Genomic DNA, 17504 nt, shown 5'->3' with positions numbered 1-17504 from the left:
CGGTGGCACCTGAGCGCGGGCGCTGGGGATCCCGGCCGGAGGGACCCGGTACCCAGCCCTGGAGACCCTGGAGCCGCGGCCCGGGGCGGGGCCGAGGGTCGCCGGGAGCTCCTGGGCGGGTCCCAGGGGCGGTGCTTCGCGGGCAGGTACCGCGGCTCCGCCCCCGTCCGCCGAGCCGGTCGGCCTTCGGCCGGGCGAGCTAATCGCCGCGGCCCAATGACAACAAGGCCCAACCCTTCCAGCCTGGGATCTAGAGACGCGACCCAAGAGAGCCCGCGGCTACTTTATTGCCGTGGCCACTGCCACTGCAGCCAGAGCTCCCCGACTTTACCGGGACACCAGCTTCCTCCGGCTTTCCCCAGCGCCGGGCCCTCCGGGACCGCACCTAACTGCAACTGGCGCCCGCGTTTCAAGACGTCAGAAACGTGTCAGCGGGACCCGAGGCCACCGGGGTCGTGAGGACCCAGGATCCAGTGAACATGGTAACCTGCGTACCGGCCTCAGAGCAAATCAGCTGTGCCGATGGAGAGCCCCAAGTTTATTGTCCTGAAGATACTGGGGACACCGAGGCCGTGCGGGTTACTGACTGCGGGAGCCCTGAGGACAGTGGACGCCAGAATGAGCCAGGCTCCTGCAATTCAGAGGACTCCGGGCAGCTGATGGCCTCCTACGAGGGTAAAGCTAGGGGCTACCAGGTGCCTCCTTTTGGCTGGCGGATCTGCTTGGCTCATGAGTTTGCAGAGAAGAGGAAACCCTTTCAGGCTAACAACGTCTCTCTAAGCAACTTGGTAAAGCATTTCGGTATGGGCTTGAGGTGAGTAGATCCCTAGAATGCCTTGATTCCTTTGTTCCCATTCAAGACTCCTTGCATAAGTGGGAAAGGCTAATCTAGCAGCTGGGCCCCTGGTGCCAGTCAAGTGGGCCATACCCCCTGCATTCTTTAACCCTGCAGTTTTGGGGGTGAGACTGAAGAGGTTCTGCAACCCTTCTTTCCTAGCATCTTCCCCGGCTGCAAAGAGAAGGCGCGTTTTGTCCGGCAGTCAATCTTTCCTATTTAGGCTCGCTCCTGTGCACTTCCTCTTTCCCAGACTTAACTTTATACTCTGTGGCAAAGTAGAAGAGCAGTCTCTGTTGTACTGATACAGTGTTTTATTTGCGGGGAGGATGTCCTTTCTCCAGCCCGTGTTAACTTGAGCAGCTGAAGCAGCCTGTGTACCTTATTTAAGCAGGTGCCGCTTCAGTCCCAGCATTCATCTGTCTCTTTCCTCAAGCTCTGACTCCTGGAATAGTTGAGTCTGGCTGTCGTCAACCCTAAAGAGAGGGTGAGAAGTTCACTCTATTCTGTGACCGAGGGCTTCTGATACACAAAAAGCTAAGACGGAATTGGGCAAAGAAGTGCACACATATAGTGCCACCTACTTGAGAGGCTGAGGCAGGGGATTAGTTTGAACCTAAGAGCTCAGAGCAGACCTGAACACCACAGTGAAAGCCTCCCCAAGTAACACATGGGGGAGAGCTGGGGAGGAAGCTCGGCAGTGGAGAGCACGCATCCCGCCACTGGACTGCTTCCCCAGACCCCTAAGGATGACTTCTAGCCAGATGTGCTTCAGGGTCCCCAGTGCTAGTAGCTAAGTCTTCCAGAGCCAGCCTTAGTCCTTCCTCCCATCCCAGAGGTCACAGACACTCCAGAGCAGGTACTATAGAACCCTTCTGAGTTCAAAGACTAGCGATGAGCAGCCATACCTATTAACAGGAACAGAGGGATAGAAAGGCAGACAGCATCATTCTGAGGTCATTCTGAGTCAGCGCACATGTAAGCACAGTGCTGGGGAGGGATGCATAAAAGTTGGGGAACTCAACCCCAGCAGCTTCTAAACTAGGGAGCCCTTCCTGCCCCAGTCAGGAAGTCCACTTACCTAACTAACCCCGGCTCCAGGCAATGAGAAGGGCCCAGTACTGCCTGGGCACTTGGCTCCCGTGGTGGCCTATCTCAGAGAACCATTCCTCTGGGCCCTTTATGAAACTGACTGTTAGTTACTTTTCTTAGTGCTATGATCAAAACCGGACAAAAGTAACTTAAGGGTTTGTTTTGGCTCACAGTTTGGGGGTACACTGTCAGGCAGGGAAGTAATGGTGGCAGGAGTGAAGGCAGCTGGTCACTGTCACGGCCAGAAGCAGGGAACAGTGAAGGCCAGACCCCCACTTCCTTTCTCCTTTTTATTCAGCCCGGGGCTCCAGCCCATGGGGCGGTCGCCCACAGTTAAGGAGCATCCTCCCACCTCAGTTAACCTAACAGACAATCCTTCCTCCTAGGCATGCCCACAGACTTGTCTCTTGACCATCCTATTGTTCCAGTCCGGCTCTGGCCCAGAGCCTGTGTGTCAGAATGGGACCCAGGGTCCTGAGACAGGCACAGAGGATTGCATGTGATCAGGATAAGGTCAAGAACAGGTGTCATTCATCCTGGCCTCCTAGCCACTCAGTGTGAGCTGAGTCACAGAGGCCTCAGGCTCTTGCTCAGCCCCTTGGACCTTGGCTTCCCATACTAGGATAGGGCGGGTATCATCGACACACAGCTTTTGGAATGGGATGGATTGAGGATAAAGCAGAGGTGAGAACTGAGAATGATCATTTTTGAACTGGGATTGGTATTAGAGGGAAAACTGAGTATGTCAGGAATGGCCAAACTAGAGCGGGGAGCCCCCTGGAGTGAGCTGAAGTGAGGGGCACCCTGAACAGGAGTGCTGTCAGGCTAGTTGTGGGAGTCTCATCTTAGAGTTCGGTTTGACTGCTGTCCCCTTGGCCAGTGTCTACTCCCTGACAGTCCTTTGCTCTGCCTGCCTTAGTAGCTTCTAATTCTCCAATCCTCTGGCCTCTCGCCGCGGTCCTCTCCTCTAAACTGGCCCCCCACCTATCCTGTCTCCCACGCCTTTTACCCTGTCTCTGGAGTTCACCCTCCCATTATTCTTAATACGTTCTTCCCTCCCAACTCTCGCTCCAGTCTGCCTTCCATTGCTCTTTCTATGTCAACGGTCTGTACATCCATTCACTTATGAATTCATCAAATATTTACGGGCTGCGGGCCCTGTGCCTTGTCCTGTGCTTCGAGCTGTGGCTGACATTCATCTAGTCTTGGTCACTGTCCCCGAACCCAAGGAACTTAAAAATGTCATGCTCACGTGAGGAACACAATGAAATAACAAGGCAGTGTCTAATTAGGAGCTGAGATAGTGTTTGGCAGTAATCATACCTGTCACCAATATTCTGCTTTATGACTTTCTTATCTGTTAGGCTATTTGATCTTTCGGTGATAACATGAGGTAGCTAGGGCAGAGTTATTCCCATTTTGCAGATGAGGAAACAAAAACTTGAGGGTTCACATATCTAATTACTTGTTTAGATGTGACTGAATGTTGGGTATAAAGTGATTGGTTAAGGAGGAGAGTGGACGTGGGAAAGACTGGCAGGCAGGGCTTGCTTAGTGACCCTCCTGAAGGAGAATGTATAAAGAATAAGACTAGAAACAGGCTGAGGCAGATGTCATAGCCTTCAAAATAGAGCTGTCTACTTGTATGGGACAGTCCTGATTGTTTCCTGTTAGATACAAAGGGAGGAACAAGAACAGGGAAACACTGTGATTTGTTTGTTTGTTTGTTTGTTTTCAAGACAGGGTTTCTCTGTGTAGCCCTGGCTGTCCTAGAACTCACTCTATAGACCAGGTTGTCCTCAAACTCACAGAGATCCGCCTGCCTCCTGAGTGCTGGGATTAAAGGTGTGGGCCACCACCACCCGGCTAACGCTGTGATGTTTTAGAAAGCTTTACTATAGTGGGTATTTTGATTTTGTTTTATTTTGTTGAGACAGGTTCTCACTGATGCACAGGTTGTCCTGGAAATCATTATGTAGCCCAGGCTAACCTCAGTTCCAAGTGCTGGTTTGACAGGTGTGAGCCATCATACCCAGTTCATTTACTGGGTGTTTTTAAAGAGCAGAGTCTGAAAACTTACAGTACAACTGAAGGGGGACGGCCTCACGGGGAAATGGTCCAGGATAGAAACACCAGCGATCTCTAAGCGAGGTGCTTGGTCTCCCTGGTGTAGTCTTTAAATGCCACCGTTCATAATCATAAATAAAGTCATTTTTAAAAGAGGAAGTCCTTTTGGCAGCTTCTGCTTGTTTGGAAATTAGGGGGATGTGTAGAGGATGTAGCCAGGGAAGGGCAACTAGTCCTTTGAACACAGACAAAAGCTCCTGAGGTTTGAGCGCACACAGCGGTGGTGGAGTCAGAACAATCAGGTCTCCTTCAGAATAGAGAAACAAGGGTGTCCTGCATGTGGACTGGGGCAGCTGGGAAGATAGGGGACCCTGAACTGGAGTAATCCAGAGGAAGACAGTTTGGAAGATACAGTGATGGGTCCTAGGTTATTGTTTGAGACAGAGTCTCACCGTGTAGTCTATGCTGGCCTCAAACTTGTGACCCTTCTGCCTCAGCCTTCAGAATGCTATGATTACAGGGCTGTTCGTGGAGCCTGACATTCTTGGGACATTTAGGGGGAGATCACAGCGGAATATCAAGGCAAAGGCAGATAAGAAACAGCCCACTCACCCTCCTACTCACATTGACATTTGCTCCTCAGGTACTTGAAGTGGTGGTACCGGAAGACCCAGGTGGAAAAGAAGACCCCTTTTATCGACATGTTCAACTCTGTACCCCTGAGACAGATCTATGGTGAGTCTCAGCTCAGCTGCCCTTTTTAGAGGTCTGATTTCTATGCTTCTGCAGAGGCAGGCAAAGAGGCTTCTAGTTCATGCATACTGCTTAGCTGCACAGCTTCCTCGGTTTTTAGAGCCCAGGCAAGAGATGTGGGCTTGCTTTCCTCTTCTAGTTCTCCACTGACCATCCTGATTTTTCTTTCCAGGTTGTCCTTTGGGTGGCATTGGAGGAGGCACTATCACCCGGGGCTGGAGAGGCCAGTTCTGTCGTTGGCAGCTTAATCCTGGGATGTACCAGCACCAGACAGTCATTGCAGACCAAGTAAGAGTCAGGAAATGGGGGGCAGGCAAAGTCGTGGCTCTTGACTAGCACGGAATGTGGCAGTTAGACATCCACATGGTCCAGTCCAATAAATGTTTTCCGGATGCTGTGGGCTCAGCCCAGTGCTAGGATGGACAATATGTTCAGGTGAACACAGAACCCATGTTCCTTGAAAGAGTAAACGTGCCTAATAACTCTCATGTCCATGTCTCCTGCCTAGCTCACAGTCTTCTGGGCACTAGCTCAGCCAGTACCTTCCAAAGAGTAGAAAATTCCTGGATCATTTAAACTGGCTAAAAGAACAAGAATGGGGTGGCATATCCCTATCCTAGTACTTGGGAGGTGGATACAAAAAGATTAAGGAGTTCAAGACTAGCCTAAGTTACATAGTGAGGCTGAGACTAGCCTGGGCTACCTAAGACCCTCTCTCTCAAAATAAAGGACTGGCAGATCTTAAACCTGCTGGTGACAGTGTCCTTCTTGATTCAACTTTAGTGGCTGTGCTCAATAGCCATGCCCCACCCCCTGCCCATGCCTCATCTCTTCCATATTCCAAGGGGAATGCCTTTGGAAGCATGAGTCTGCAGTAATTATGGCCTGTATACTGTGTCAATACACTGTGGTAGGCGTTGGGGATGTTTATATTAACAATCCTACAAAGTACCATTATCATGATTATTTTACAGATGAGGAAACAGGATCCAGAGGGCATTAGTAACATGCTCAAGGCTGCATGGTAGGGAATCAGAACCAGTCCTCTCTGTGACAAAGAGCTGGTGGTCTCAACCATTTGTACTTTACTAGCAACATGAAAAAGTGTTTTATGGCTAGGCCCATCTCTGTAATCCCAGCACCGCCTTTAATCTCAGCACTCGGGAGGCAGAGGCAGGCGGATCTCTGTGAGTTCGAGGCCAGCCTGGGCTACCAAGTGAGTCCCAGGAAAGGCGCAAAGCTACACAGAGAAACCCTGTCTCGAAAAACGAAAAAAAAAAAAAGAGAGAGAGAGAGAGAGAGAGAGAGAGAGAGATTAAACCCCCAGTGTTCCTTCTCTGGAGCCTAAAGTTTTACTGGAGAAATAAGACTTGGAGCAGACAGACAGCCACCATGAGGGCTATGCAGTAGACAGACAGACAGCCGCCATGAGGGCTGTGCAGTAGACAGACAGACAGCCGCCATGAGGGCTGTGCAGTAGACAGACAGACAGACAGCCGCCATGAGGGCTGTGCAGTAGACAGACAGACAGCCGCCATGAGGGCTGTGCAGTAGACAGACAGACAGACAGCCACCATGAGGGCTGTGCAGTAGACAGACAGACAGACAGCCACCATGAGGGCTGTGCAGTAGACAGACAGACAGCCGCCATGAGGGGCTGTGCAGTAGACAGACAGACAGCCGCCATGAGGGGCTGTGCAGTAGACAGACAGACAGACAGCCGCCATGAGGGCTGTGCAGTAGACAGACAGACAGACAGCCGCCATGAGGGCTGTGCAGTAGACAGACAGACAGCCGCCATGAGGACTGTGCAGTAGACAGACAGACAGACAGCCGCCATGAGGGCTGTGCAGTAGACAGACAGACAGACAGCCACCATGGGGGCTGTGCAGTAGACAGACAGACAGACAGCCGCCATGAGGGCTGTGCAGTAGACAGACAGACAGCCAGCCACCATGAGGGCTGTGCAGTAGACAGACAGACAGCCACCATGAGGGCTGTGCAGTAGACAGACAGACAGCCACCATGAGGGCTGTGCAGTAGACAGACAGACAGCCGCCATGAGGGGCTGTGCAGTAGACAGCTCTGCAGACTCTGCTTGTTCTCTGCACACACACCAGCTCTGAGAGGTTCGCCTCAGTAAGCTAGAAATGGCCCTGCCTTCAGAGGAAGCCGGGGGGCAGCTGGGGACACAGAATAGCAAATAAAAACATTGATGTAATTCACCGCATACCAGAATAAAGAGGACGAGGACATAACAGAGTAGCCCCTGCTGGAAGGGGGAAGAGATGTGACTTAGTCCTTGAGGGATGAGAGGCTCTGACTAGATGGAGATGAACATGAGCAGAGCATGAAGAGGAATGGAAGAGTGCTCAAAGCCTGGAGAGTATTTGTGTGACCAGATAGCAGGTTAGAGTTTAACAATCGGCCTGAGTGCCGTCGGAGTCGCTGAATCATCCTAAGCAGGGATGGGCACATCTTGATTTCTGCTCCATTAGAGGCAGAGATAGTATAGGCCTGCTTAAGGTTCTGAGATCAGGAAGGGAGGAGTAGTCCATGGTGGTGGCCCACTGAGCTGGGAGACGGCCTGAGGTGGTGGTGAGAGTCTGAAAAGGGAGGAAATGCTTTGGGGGAGGGGACCAGTGTGTGTGGCCGTGGGTTACTTATTCCAGCCTGTCTGCTCTTGATCCAGTTTACAGTATGCTTGCGTCGGGATGGGCGGACTGTGTATCAGCAAGTTCTGTCCGTGGAGCGTCCAAGTGTCCTGCGCAGCTGGAACTGGGGCCTGTGTGGTCACTTTGCTTTCTACCATGCCCTTTACCCCCGAGCCTGGACAGTCTACCAGCTTCCTGGCCAGGGCGTCACTCTTACCTGCCGCCAGGTCACACCTATCTTGCCGCATGACTACCAGGTGAGGCTTCCTCCTGCTTCCTCCACCACCTCCCCTCCCCAGACCCAGCTCTGGAGAAGTTTGATGACCGACGAAAGGGAGAGGTTGGAGCTGTGAACATCACCCTGGCTTCCCAGGCCCATTAATTCTAGCCTTCGGGATCTTCTGGTAGGCCGTTTTCCCGGGAAGATGGGAGGATGGCGAGGAATACTTGAAAAGGTTCTCTATGCCCGTGACTGATCCTGAGGAGCGAAGCCCAGGATGGATCCACCGAGACTGAGCCCAGCCTTTTATCCCCAGGACAGCTGCCTCCCTGTAGGAGTCTTTGTGTGGGATGTAGAAAACGAAGGAGATGAAGCTCTGGATGTGTCCATCATGTTCTCTATGCGGAATGGACTAGGGGGTGAAGAAGATGCGCCAGGAGGGTTGTGGAATGAGCCCTTCTGTCTGGACCGGGATGGGAAGACTGTGCGGGGCCTACTCCTGCATCACCCCAGCCCCCCGAACCCCTACACCATGGCTGTGGCTGCATGCTGCACGGTAATGGGAGAGGCTGCCCTGTACCTCTACGCCTGCGCCCCTGCCCTCCCAGCCCGCCCCTGAACCTACTTCACCTCTCAGTCTTTCATGTCATCAACTCCCAAGTCCCATCCTCATCCCAGCCCTCAGCCTCCGAACTCGGAGGTGGCAGTGTGTAAGGGAGCAGAAGACCAGGCAGCATCCCGTGTCCTTGTACTTCACAGAGTCCTTGACCCCTTTACAGGCAGACACCACGGTGACCCACATCACAGCCTTTGACCCTGACAGCACTGGGCAGCAGGTGTGGCAGGACCTACTTCAGGATGGACAGCTGGACTCCCCTGCTGGTAATGGGGGTTTGACTGGGAGGTGTTGGGAAGAAAGGCTGCGTCCTGTCTTAGGACCAGAGTGGAAGACCTAATAATGAACAGGTCTTGTCGCTAGCTCTGGGGCTCAAGGGAGTGCCCGTGCTGAATCCTTCTGTGCTTCTTAGGCCAAAGCACCCCCTCGCAGAAAGGAGAGGGTGTTGCTGGGGCTGTCTGTGTCTCCAGCAAGCTGCCACCACGGGGCCGGTGCTGCCTGGAGTTTGCACTGGCTTGGGACATGCCCAGGATCATGTTTGGAGCTAAGGGCCAAGTCCACTACAGGTAAACGCAGGGATCCAAAGGCACCGGGGCTCTGACCCAGCACCCGGTCTTATGCCTTTCCTTCCACCTCAGGCGCTACACACGGTTCTTTGGCTCAGATGGTGATGCGGCACCTGCCCTGAGCCACTACGCACTGTGCCAATATGCAGACTGGGAGAAGAGAATCTCCGCGTGGCAGAGCCCAGTACTGGATGACAGGTGCCCGCAGAGCCCTCCTGTACTTTTTCCCAGGCACTTACTCCAAATGGGACTTGATCTGTTTCTACCCTCCACTCAGTAGGGCTGTGTTGGGATTCACTTAGTGCCCCACTCCTCTGAACTCTAGAATCCTCTCTATCCTGGGAGGCTCATAAAGATCTATTCCTTCCTCTTGGCTTCCCAGATCCTTGCCTGCCTGGTACAAATCTGCACTGTTCAATGAATTATACTTCCTGGCTGATGGAGGCACAGTATGGCTGGAAGTTCCTGAAGACTCTCTCCCAGAGGAGCTGGGAGGCAGCATGCATCAGCTCCGCCCCATCCTGCAGGACTATGGGCGATTTGGCTATCTTGAGGGTATGGGCGGCTGGTGGGTTGGGGTGTTTTGGGCTGGCTAGTGTCCTGCATAAAGCAAAATGATAGATTTTTGCCTGTCCAAGATATTGATGGGGTAAGGGTATAAATGGTGACTATGGACAGATGCGTGTGCCCTACTTCCAACTTTGAAGGGTTATGGAGTGGAAGCTGGGATTCTCGCAACAGTGTCTCTCTCTGTCCTCCCTCCAGGCCAGGAGTATCGCATGTACAACACATATGATGTCCACTTTTATGCTTCTTTTGCCCTTGTCATGCTGTGGCCCAAACTTGAGCTCAGTCTACAGTACGATATGGGTGAGGGTGACTTCTCTTAGCTTACTTTACCCTTGAACCTTTGTAGTCTCAAATGATGTGTCCTTCCCCTTGCCACGAGCATACCTACCTACCTCTTGCCTATTGGTGTTCCTCCGGGGTCACACACACAGCTCTGTGACCCACCCCATGCCTGCCCAGTCCTCGCTTTCCCTCACCTACTTGCGGATCTGCTCCCCTAGCTCTGGCCACTTTCAAGGAGGACCTGACACGGCGACGGTACCTGATGAGTGGCGTGGTGGCGCCTGTGAAAAGGAGGAACGTTATCCCTCATGACATCGGGGACCCAGGTAAGGGCCCGCCATCCCAAGGCCAGCTTTCCTGTCTTCATACCCTCTACCCTCTCCATCGATGCAGATGAAGCACGTCCCCTCCCCTCCAACAGATGACGAGCCATGGCTCCGGGTCAATGCATATTTGATCCATGACACCGCCGACTGGAAGGACCTGAACCTCAAGTTTGTGCTGCAAGTTTACCGGGACTACTACCTGACAGGTGACCAAGGCTTCCTGAAGGACATGTGGCCTGTGTGTCTGGTAAGGCATGTGTATATAGTATCCAGTCCACGAGGGACATGAATGATGTCTCAGGAGAACCCAGATGGCTAGTACCTTTCTTAGAACCTCTGGCCTCAGTGTCTTGATCCCTCTCTAGGCTGTGATGGAGTCTGAAATGCAGTTTGATAAGGACCAGGATGGACTCATTGAGAATGGAGGCTACGCAGACCAGACCTATGATGGATGGGTTACCACAGGCCCCAGGTTCGGGGGGTAGGGATTTCCGGGTCTGAGGTGGGGAACTGGGCACGTCAGGATGGTAGCGCTCATGCATGGGAGGGGCTGGAACTGCCAATCTCACCCAGCCCCTGTCCCTGATCAGTGCTTACTGTGGAGGGCTGTGGCTGGCCGCCGTGGCTGTGATGGTTCAGATGGCTGTTCTGTGTGGGGCCCAGGATGTCCAGGATAAGTTTTCTTCCATTCTCTGCCGAGGCCGAGAAGCTTATGAGAGACTGCTCTGGAATGGTGAGTTAAAGCATCCTGGGGCATCTTAAAGGCACCTCTACGGACACAGGCAGCTGTACTCTGCCCTTCCTCTACTCCAGGCCGCTATTACAACTATGACAGCAGCTCACAGCCTCAGTCCCGCAGTATCATGTCTGACCAGTGTGCTGGGCAGTGGTTCCTCAGGGCCTGTGGCCTGGGAGAAGGAGACACTGAGGTGAGAGAGGAGAAAAGCCAGGAAGATGGCTTTCCTTGGAGGTGGGAAGCAAGTCGAAGAGACTCTCTGTGCCTCTTCTCTGCCCGCTCTAGGTATTTCCTACCCTGCATGTGGTCCGTGCTCTCCGAACCATCTTTGAGCTCAATGTCCAGGCCTTTGCAGGGGGAGCCATGGGGGCTGTGAATGGGATGCAGCCCCATGGTGTTCCTGATAGGTCCAGTGTGCAGTCGGATGAAGTTTGGGTGGGTGTGGTCTACGGGCTGGCAGCCACCATGATTCAAGAGGTAAGGTATTCCCTTTCCCATCCCTTCTCCATTTGTACTGTGGCCCACAAAACTTCCTCAACCACTAAATTTATTCCAAGAACATCCTAATGTCACCTTACCCGTCCACAGAGCCCCCTTTTCCCTAGCATGTGTTCCACCTCTTGCCTTTAGGTCCTAACCCGAGAGCAAAAGGCATACTGTCTTCTCTGCTCAAGGTAACTGTGCCACGAGACCAGTTATTATGTATGGCTTCTCCTCTCCGCGCAGGGTCTGACTTGGGAAGGTTTCCGGACAGCTGAAGGCTGTTACCGCACTGTATGGGAACGCCTGGGCCTGGCTTTCCAGACCCCAGAGGCATACTGCCAGCAGCGAGTGTTCCGCTCACTGGCCTACATGCGGCCGCTGAGCATCTGGGCCATGCAGCTGGCCCTGCAGCAGCAGCAGCAGCAGCAGCAGAAGGGCGGCGGCCAGCCACCATCCTCACACAGAGCACAGGACTAAGCACAGAACCTGAGTGTGGACCAAAGCTAAGTCCGGAGCGATCCCTCTGCACTGTGGAAGCCCAGCCTGCAGACTGGTCTTCCTCCTTCCCATACTCCTGCAGCCCTGAGCCACTAGGACAATCACGCCCCTTCCCTTCTTCCTCCCCAGCTGTGCCAGTTAAAAAGGGGCTGAAGAACCACTTATTTATTTCCTCCCCTCCCCGTTCCTTCATCAGTGGATGAAATAGTCAAGGCCAGTAAATTTCTCCAAGTCTATTCATGGAACAACAGATACACATGGGTATAAATAAAAGATCCCTAAAGCTAGCGAGTGTGGTGTGTTTGAGCTCCGGGCATCCTAACAGGGCACAAGAGCCAAGGCCAGCTTTTCTTTCCCCCATTCCTTTTTATTTGCATACAGACAGGAATCCTCAGGCTGAGGATATTCTCACCTCTAACCTGAATACCTGCCCTGCAGGAGGACAGAAGGGGGGCCGTGGGGAGGCAGCCACCCCTGTTTCTTTGAGAGATTTGCCTGCGGGGGAGGGTTGGGGCCTGAGAAGGGGGTCTCTGAGGAACCATCAAGGGGCCAGTGCTGGGGTGGCTCTTCCTGGGGCACGTGGTAGAGCAGGCAGGAAAAATTGCCGGAGGCCTGGAGCCTGTGTTCGGAGCTGCCCAGCAGCCGGGTTGTGCTGTCCTTCGGAAACTCTGACCGCTGGGCAGGCAGCTTGGTCTGAGGGCGGTCCTCACTGGGGAGGGCACGAAGCTGACGGTGCAACACTGAAGGGACAAAGACTTGTCTGTCTGAGACAGCACCCAAGAAGCCCTTTACCAGAGCCCGTGCCTTAAAGGTGGCCTAAGCCTCTTACCGACATACTCAGCGGGCACGCTCCCCCTGGTGTCCGAGGAGTACATGGCAGGAACAAGAAGAAGACAGAAAGAAAAGAGAAGGACCTGGAAAACAAGGAGAGGAGATGAAGAAAGGGCTCTGGCCACGCACCCTGTCGCTGCCAGGAAAAGGATCTCCGCCCATCCTCTCACCAGAACACAGGTGCTGCCGCTGCTGGATTTGTTGGCTATCTCAACAACCAAGGCCTGAAGTCTCCTCAGCTGCTCTAGAAGGGACCTGAGGGAAGAGAGGAAACAGTGGTGAGCGTGCCCTGGCCTAGCACCGAGTCACACCGAAAGCCTCCGGTTTGGCCGCCCTCTCCACCGGTGCAGTCTCTTAATGGCCTTGCCTTTTTTCCCCAAATGACTCCCAAATGTCCTCTTTGTGGACAAATGCCTGTAGTTCCTTATTGAAACAAAAAAATAAAAACTTCCCTGCCTTGACTTAAACTCCTTTGCAAATACCTTCCAGAATTCTCTTACCACCTGGTCAGCTATGCATGTAATCCTCACCAGGTACTGTGTTCTCTGCTTTCTAGGTCAACACCCCAGTGCTAGAGTTCCGGCCAAACACAAATGTATTGTCTTCTCTCCGCCTAGAATGTTTTCCCCACCCAGTCCCATCCCCATAATTGCAACTGCTCTGATGTTGACTACCTCCAGTCTTTTCTTATCTCCCGCTGCTTTGTCTTGGTACTTAATTTCTCCTTAACTACTTGTGAATTTAATTTACCATTACTCTGAGCTTGAGACCTGGTACTAAAGGCCAACCACCAGATGTTTGCACTTAGGAGCCGTCCAGTTAGAAGTCAAATGTGGAATAGTGGAAAGAGTGAGAAAGCATTGAGAAATTAATGACGGGGCTGGAAAGATGGATCAGTGCTTAAGGCACTGACTGCTCTTCCAGAGGATCCAGGTTCAATCCCAGCACCCACATGGCAGCTCACAACTGTAACTCCGGTTCTAGAGGACCTCACACAGACATATATGCAGGCAAAACACCAATGCACATAAAGTAAAAATAAGTCATTAGAAAAAGGAGTTTAAAAGATTAACGGCCATGAATGGTTGCTTACAGATTCTGTTCCTCTAGGAGCTGTACTTTGTTCTGTAGCTCCTGATTCTGGGCTGTGTATTTCAAGACCCTGGAAGACAACATGGACATCAAAATATTGCCCGTGTCTTCCCTCCAAAAACGTACGGCTTCCAACATTCCCCCCGTGTTCTTTCTTTCCTACCTGCTCTCCAGCCCTCCTACATACACCTTCTTCTTCTTGCGGCTTTCCTGAGCAGCTCTCTTGTTTCGAATCTTTCTCCGCACTCGTTTGAGAACCTGTTCCTCCACCTAAGAGAAGACAGGAAAAAGGTCATCCTAGGTGTGTTATTATATACCTATATCGTATTATTCAGGTGTGTTGGACGGCAGCTAAGGTCAACCCTCTTCCCAGTGAAAGACTCCCACAGCTTCTATGATCAGTAGGCATTCACCTTCTATATGAACACCTCCAAGGACCAGGTGTTTAACACACGAAAGCCAGACTATTTTTTGATATTTTTATGTGTATGGGTGTTTTGCCTGTGTGTATGTCTGTGTGTAATGTGTCTGCCTGGTGCTTATATAGGCCAAAAAAGAGTTTCAGATCTCCTGGAACTAGAGTTACAGTAGTGAGTTGTCGTGTGGGTGCCGGGGCTCGAACATGGAGCCCATGGAAGAGCCGAAAGTACTCTAAACCACTGAGCCATCCTTCCAGCCTTTAATTTAATTATTAAAAAAAAAAATCCTCAGCTAGATATGGTAGCACAGGCCTGTAATCTCAGCACTTGGGAGGGAGAAGAAGCAGATCAGGACTTTAAGACCATCCTTGGTTAGAGTAGTTTGATGCCAGACTGAGCTACATAAGACCATGCCTCAAAACTAACAACAATAACAAAAAAAAAAAAAAAAATCCATCCTTAACCTAAACCAATATCAATCTTCTTATAATTCCTACCCATTGTATTTACCTAGAATCTCCAGGACTATGTAGAATATATCCTTATTTTAAGGCACTTAAACTTTTTTCAGAAATTAAAACTGAATAAAGTTGTTAACTCTTATAGTCTCTCATATAGTCTTGTCAAACCTGGACACTAGCCAAGAGTGATGTCATTAACCTGTAATCTAGTCCCCGGGAGTCAAAGATCAGGAGTTCAAAGGCATTTCTTATGCACTACATAGTCTGAGGTCAGCCCTGCCAGGACTTACAAGACCCTGAACAACAAACAGGGCTGGAGGACGTGGCTCAGTGGTAGAGCACTTGACAAGCATGCATGAGGTGCCATATTCAAATCTCAGTGGGTGGGGGATTAAGGTACGTCTGGCCAGTGTAAAGGAGGACAGTTACTGTCCTAGGGACAGAACCACTATTGATAATTTCCAAATTCTATTTTCTTTCCTATTAACTAATATAGTGCTCACTCATCTTGTAATGGTGGAGGGACAGGAGACAGAGGCTCATAGAGCCCAGGCTTGCCTGAACTCAACATGAAGCTAAGTCTGGCCTTTAACACCTGATTCTCCTGCCCTAAATAACTTAACATCTATATAACAAGAGATACCATGAAAACGTTAAAAAGGAAAATGACAAAAAAAGGTTTGCCACAAAAGCTAGATGTAGTAGTGTATGCCTGTAACCCCAACACTTGGGAAGTGGCTTTGATCTTATGAGGGCCTTCTTGCCTCTGCCTCCAGAGTGCTGGGACTATAGAGGTGTGAGCCATCATGCCCAACTTTGATAATTGTTTTTGTTAGACTGGTTCAGCCTCCCAAACATTTCTACTGTTGAGCAAGAGGTGGAGTACCATGATCACAATGAAATCTGTATTGGCCTGTTGTAGAATATTATTCTAAGGTATGCTTTTTTTATGTTGCATTTGTTTAACTCCTGTGAAGCTGTGTTACTGTGTCTGTCTAAAACACCTGATAGTCTAATAAAGAGCTGAACAGCCAAACAAGGCAGGAGAAAGGATAGGCGGGGCTGGCAGGCACAAAGAATATATAGAAGGAAAAATCTGGGAAGAGAGGGTTGAAGGAGCCAGAGAAGGAGGAAGGCATCATGGTCCAGCCTCCCAGCTCAAGCCACGGAGTAAGAGTAAGATTTACAGAAGTAAGAGAATGGGAAAAGCCCAGAGGCAATAGGTAGACGGGATAAATTAAGGAAAGCTGGCAAGTAATAAGCCAAGCTAAGGCCAGGCATTTATAAGTAAGAATAAGCCTCCGTGTGTGATTCATTTGGTAGCTGGGTGGTGGGCCCCCCAAAAGAGTAAAAATAACCACCAACAAAGGACCTTCATTTACAGTCCTTTTCAAGGCTCTATACTGTTAGTTGGCATTTTAAAAATTATTTTTTGTATGTGGGTGTGGGCTTATTTGGAGATCAGAAAACTTGTAGGAGTCAGTTCTCTCCTTCCATCATGTGGGTCCTGGGGATAGATATCAGGTCAGGCCTGGCAGCAAGGGATTTTTCCTGCTAAGCCATACACTGGTAATTTTGAAAGGAACACCAAAATGTATATACACCGTACAAGATCAGGAACTGCCCTTGCGTCTAGCCCGTTATCTACCTACCTGTCCCAGCTTCCCACCAGCAGCAAGTTTGCTTAGATTCTGACCTCAGTCCCTTTTCAAGTTACTGATATCAAATAAACTGAAGTTGCCTTCTTGGGTCATACAATCCCCCTCCAGCTTTTGTTCCCCGGACAGAAACCTTACCTTAGTGAGGGGAAGAGTTGAGGGCAGGGTAAGCCCCTCCTTCTCCAAGAGCCTCTTCTCTTCCTCAGTCAGCATCAGCCTAGAAATCTCCTTAGGGTTGGAGGAAATAGTGGAGAGCAGAGTTGCATGGGGATGTCAGAGCAGAATAGGGGAATCTTGGCCCCAGTCCTGCAAGATGAGATAATCCTGAAAAGTCAAGGCCAGTACCTGCTCTGCTGCTGTTTCCTCCACACGCAGTGGAGTCACGCGGAACCCCTCCTTTTCGAAGCTCCCAAGATCTGCGAAAGCGAAAGTAGGGCTAGCTAGGCCAGTGAGCTCTTTCCTCCCCCATCACTTAACGTTTCTCACTCACCTAGATCTATGGAGACATGTTCCTGTGGGAGGGAATAGTTGTGATCATGGCGAATAGAAGAGCTGGAGGAGCTGAGAACATCCAGCGATGCCGAGGGACTGAGCAGAGAGCTCAGTAAATCCTCTACCTCCCAGTCGCTCAGTTCTTGCACGGAGTTCTAACAAATTCACAGGCCTCGATTTAATCTCTGTACCCTTAGGTCTCACGGACGTCGCTTTTCTTCCCCACTCAGAACCCCCACCCACCTCGGAAGGCGACAGCTCCAAGTCCAGCGGAGCCTCCACGTCCTGCTCGTTCGCAGGCCACAAATCTCCGCTTTCCTCTAGCAGGAAGCCCAGCAGGTCCTGATCACCAGGATCCAAAGCTAGCTGGTCCTGACCACCAGGATCCATTTGGGATATCTATGGATAGAAATCCCCGCACGCAGATCCAGTCTCCGGACCTTAGGTACGACCCCTGGGTCTAACTGTCAAATCGGCTTGACTTACCTTAGTCACTGCACTCCAGGATGCAGGGCCGAGGACCCACCGGTCACTCTAAACAGCCACCTCCCAGTTCCTAGTCTCCTCAGCCTCCAACACAACGGAAGTGATGCACCGAGAGCCTCATGGCACCCTGGGACTTGGAGTTCCCTCCAACTCGGAAGTGGCTCGTGTGCGCCACGTCCCGGGGGCTATGCAAATTTCGGGACGTCCCTACAGCTTCCCACACCCCAGGGCGGGGATCTTGGAGATCCGGGTCCGCCTTCCCCTCGAGCTAGGAAAAAGAAGACTGAGTCTAAGAGGGAACTTCAGCCTAGTTTGGGCGTTCTCCCCCGCGCGCCGCGCCCTCGCTTCCTGGCGGGGAGGGGTGGCC

At 51.6% G+C, this 17504-nt stretch overlaps 2 protein-coding genes across 3 annotated transcripts; one reads left to right on the top strand and one right to left on the bottom strand.

The window, feature by feature from the left end:
• Window positions 1–42: 42 nt before the first annotated feature.
• Gba2 (glucosylceramidase beta 2) lies at window positions 43–11985 on the top strand. Of its 2 annotated transcripts, none has more exons than XM_006986003.4 (17): window positions 43–814; window positions 4638–4729; window positions 4920–5035; window positions 7440–7658; window positions 7938–8177; window positions 8401–8503; window positions 8650–8803; window positions 8876–9001; window positions 9186–9358; window positions 9569–9673; window positions 9874–9981; window positions 10077–10228; window positions 10347–10453; window positions 10572–10714; window positions 10795–10910; window positions 11003–11194; window positions 11444–11985. In XM_006986003.4, the coding sequence occupies exons 1-17, from the start codon at window positions 480–482 to the stop codon at window positions 11675–11677; spliced, it is 2715 nt and encodes a 904-aa protein (XP_006986065.2). In that variant the 5' UTR covers window positions 43–479; the 3' UTR covers window positions 11678–11985. The 2 variants fall into 2 exon arrangements, with proteins under 2 accessions (XP_006986065.2, XP_076420204.1); XM_076564089.1 differs by having other exon boundaries at window positions 90–814; window positions 7943–8177.
• On the bottom strand, window positions 11917–17474 carry Creb3 (cAMP responsive element binding protein 3). Its single transcript, XM_006986004.4, has 10 exons — window positions 17138–17474; window positions 16895–17050; window positions 16650–16806; window positions 16505–16575; window positions 16298–16387; window positions 13785–13891; window positions 13623–13691; window positions 12700–12784; window positions 12528–12612; window positions 11917–12438 (listed from the first exon to the last, which is right to left on the bottom strand). Exons 2-10 carry the CDS (start codon window positions 17039–17041, stop codon window positions 12113–12115), a joined length of 1137 nt encoding a protein of 378 aa, XP_006986066.1. The 5' UTR covers window positions 17042–17050; window positions 17138–17474; the 3' UTR covers window positions 11917–12112.
• Between the last annotated feature and the right edge of the window lie 30 nt (window positions 17475–17504).

This window comes from Peromyscus maniculatus, chromosome 2 (assembly GCF_049852395.1).
Source record: "Peromyscus maniculatus bairdii isolate BWxNUB_F1_BW_parent chromosome 2, HU_Pman_BW_mat_3.1, whole genome shotgun sequence".
Taxonomy (NCBI): domain Eukaryota; kingdom Metazoa; phylum Chordata; class Mammalia; order Rodentia; family Cricetidae; genus Peromyscus; species Peromyscus maniculatus.
Note: the sequence above shows the minus strand (reverse complement) of the source record. Positions and strands in the feature narration are given on the sequence as shown.

What these genes read in the sequence shown, in the direction of transcription:
- Gba2 (XM_006986003.4), top strand. Translation starts at nt 480, where the DNA reads ATGGTAACCTGCGTACCGGCCTCAGAGCAAATCAGCTGTGCCGATGGA. An exon ending in AGACAGTCATTGCAGACCAA is followed by an intron (nt 5,036 to 7,439) that starts GTAAGAGTCAGG and finishes CTCTTGATCCAG; the next exon opens with TTTACAGTATGCTTGCGTCG. An exon ending in TGAGAGACTGCTCTGGAATG is followed by an intron (nt 10,715 to 10,794) that starts GTGAGTTAAAGC and finishes CCTCTACTCCAG; the next exon opens with GCCGCTATTACAACTATGAC.
- Creb3 (XM_006986004.4), bottom strand. Translation starts at nt 17,041, where the DNA reads ATGGATCCTGGTGGTCAGGACCAGCTAGCTTTGGATCCTGGTGATCAG. An exon ending in GTAGGAGGGCTGGAGAGCAG is followed by an intron (nt 13,692 to 13,784) that starts GTAGGAAAGAAA and finishes GTTGTCTTCCAG; the next exon opens with GGTCTTGAAATACACAGCCC. An exon ending in CGTGCCCGCTGAGTATGTCG is followed by an intron (nt 12,439 to 12,527) that starts GTAAGAGGCTTA and finishes TTGTCCCTTCAG; the next exon opens with TGTTGCACCGTCAGCTTCGT.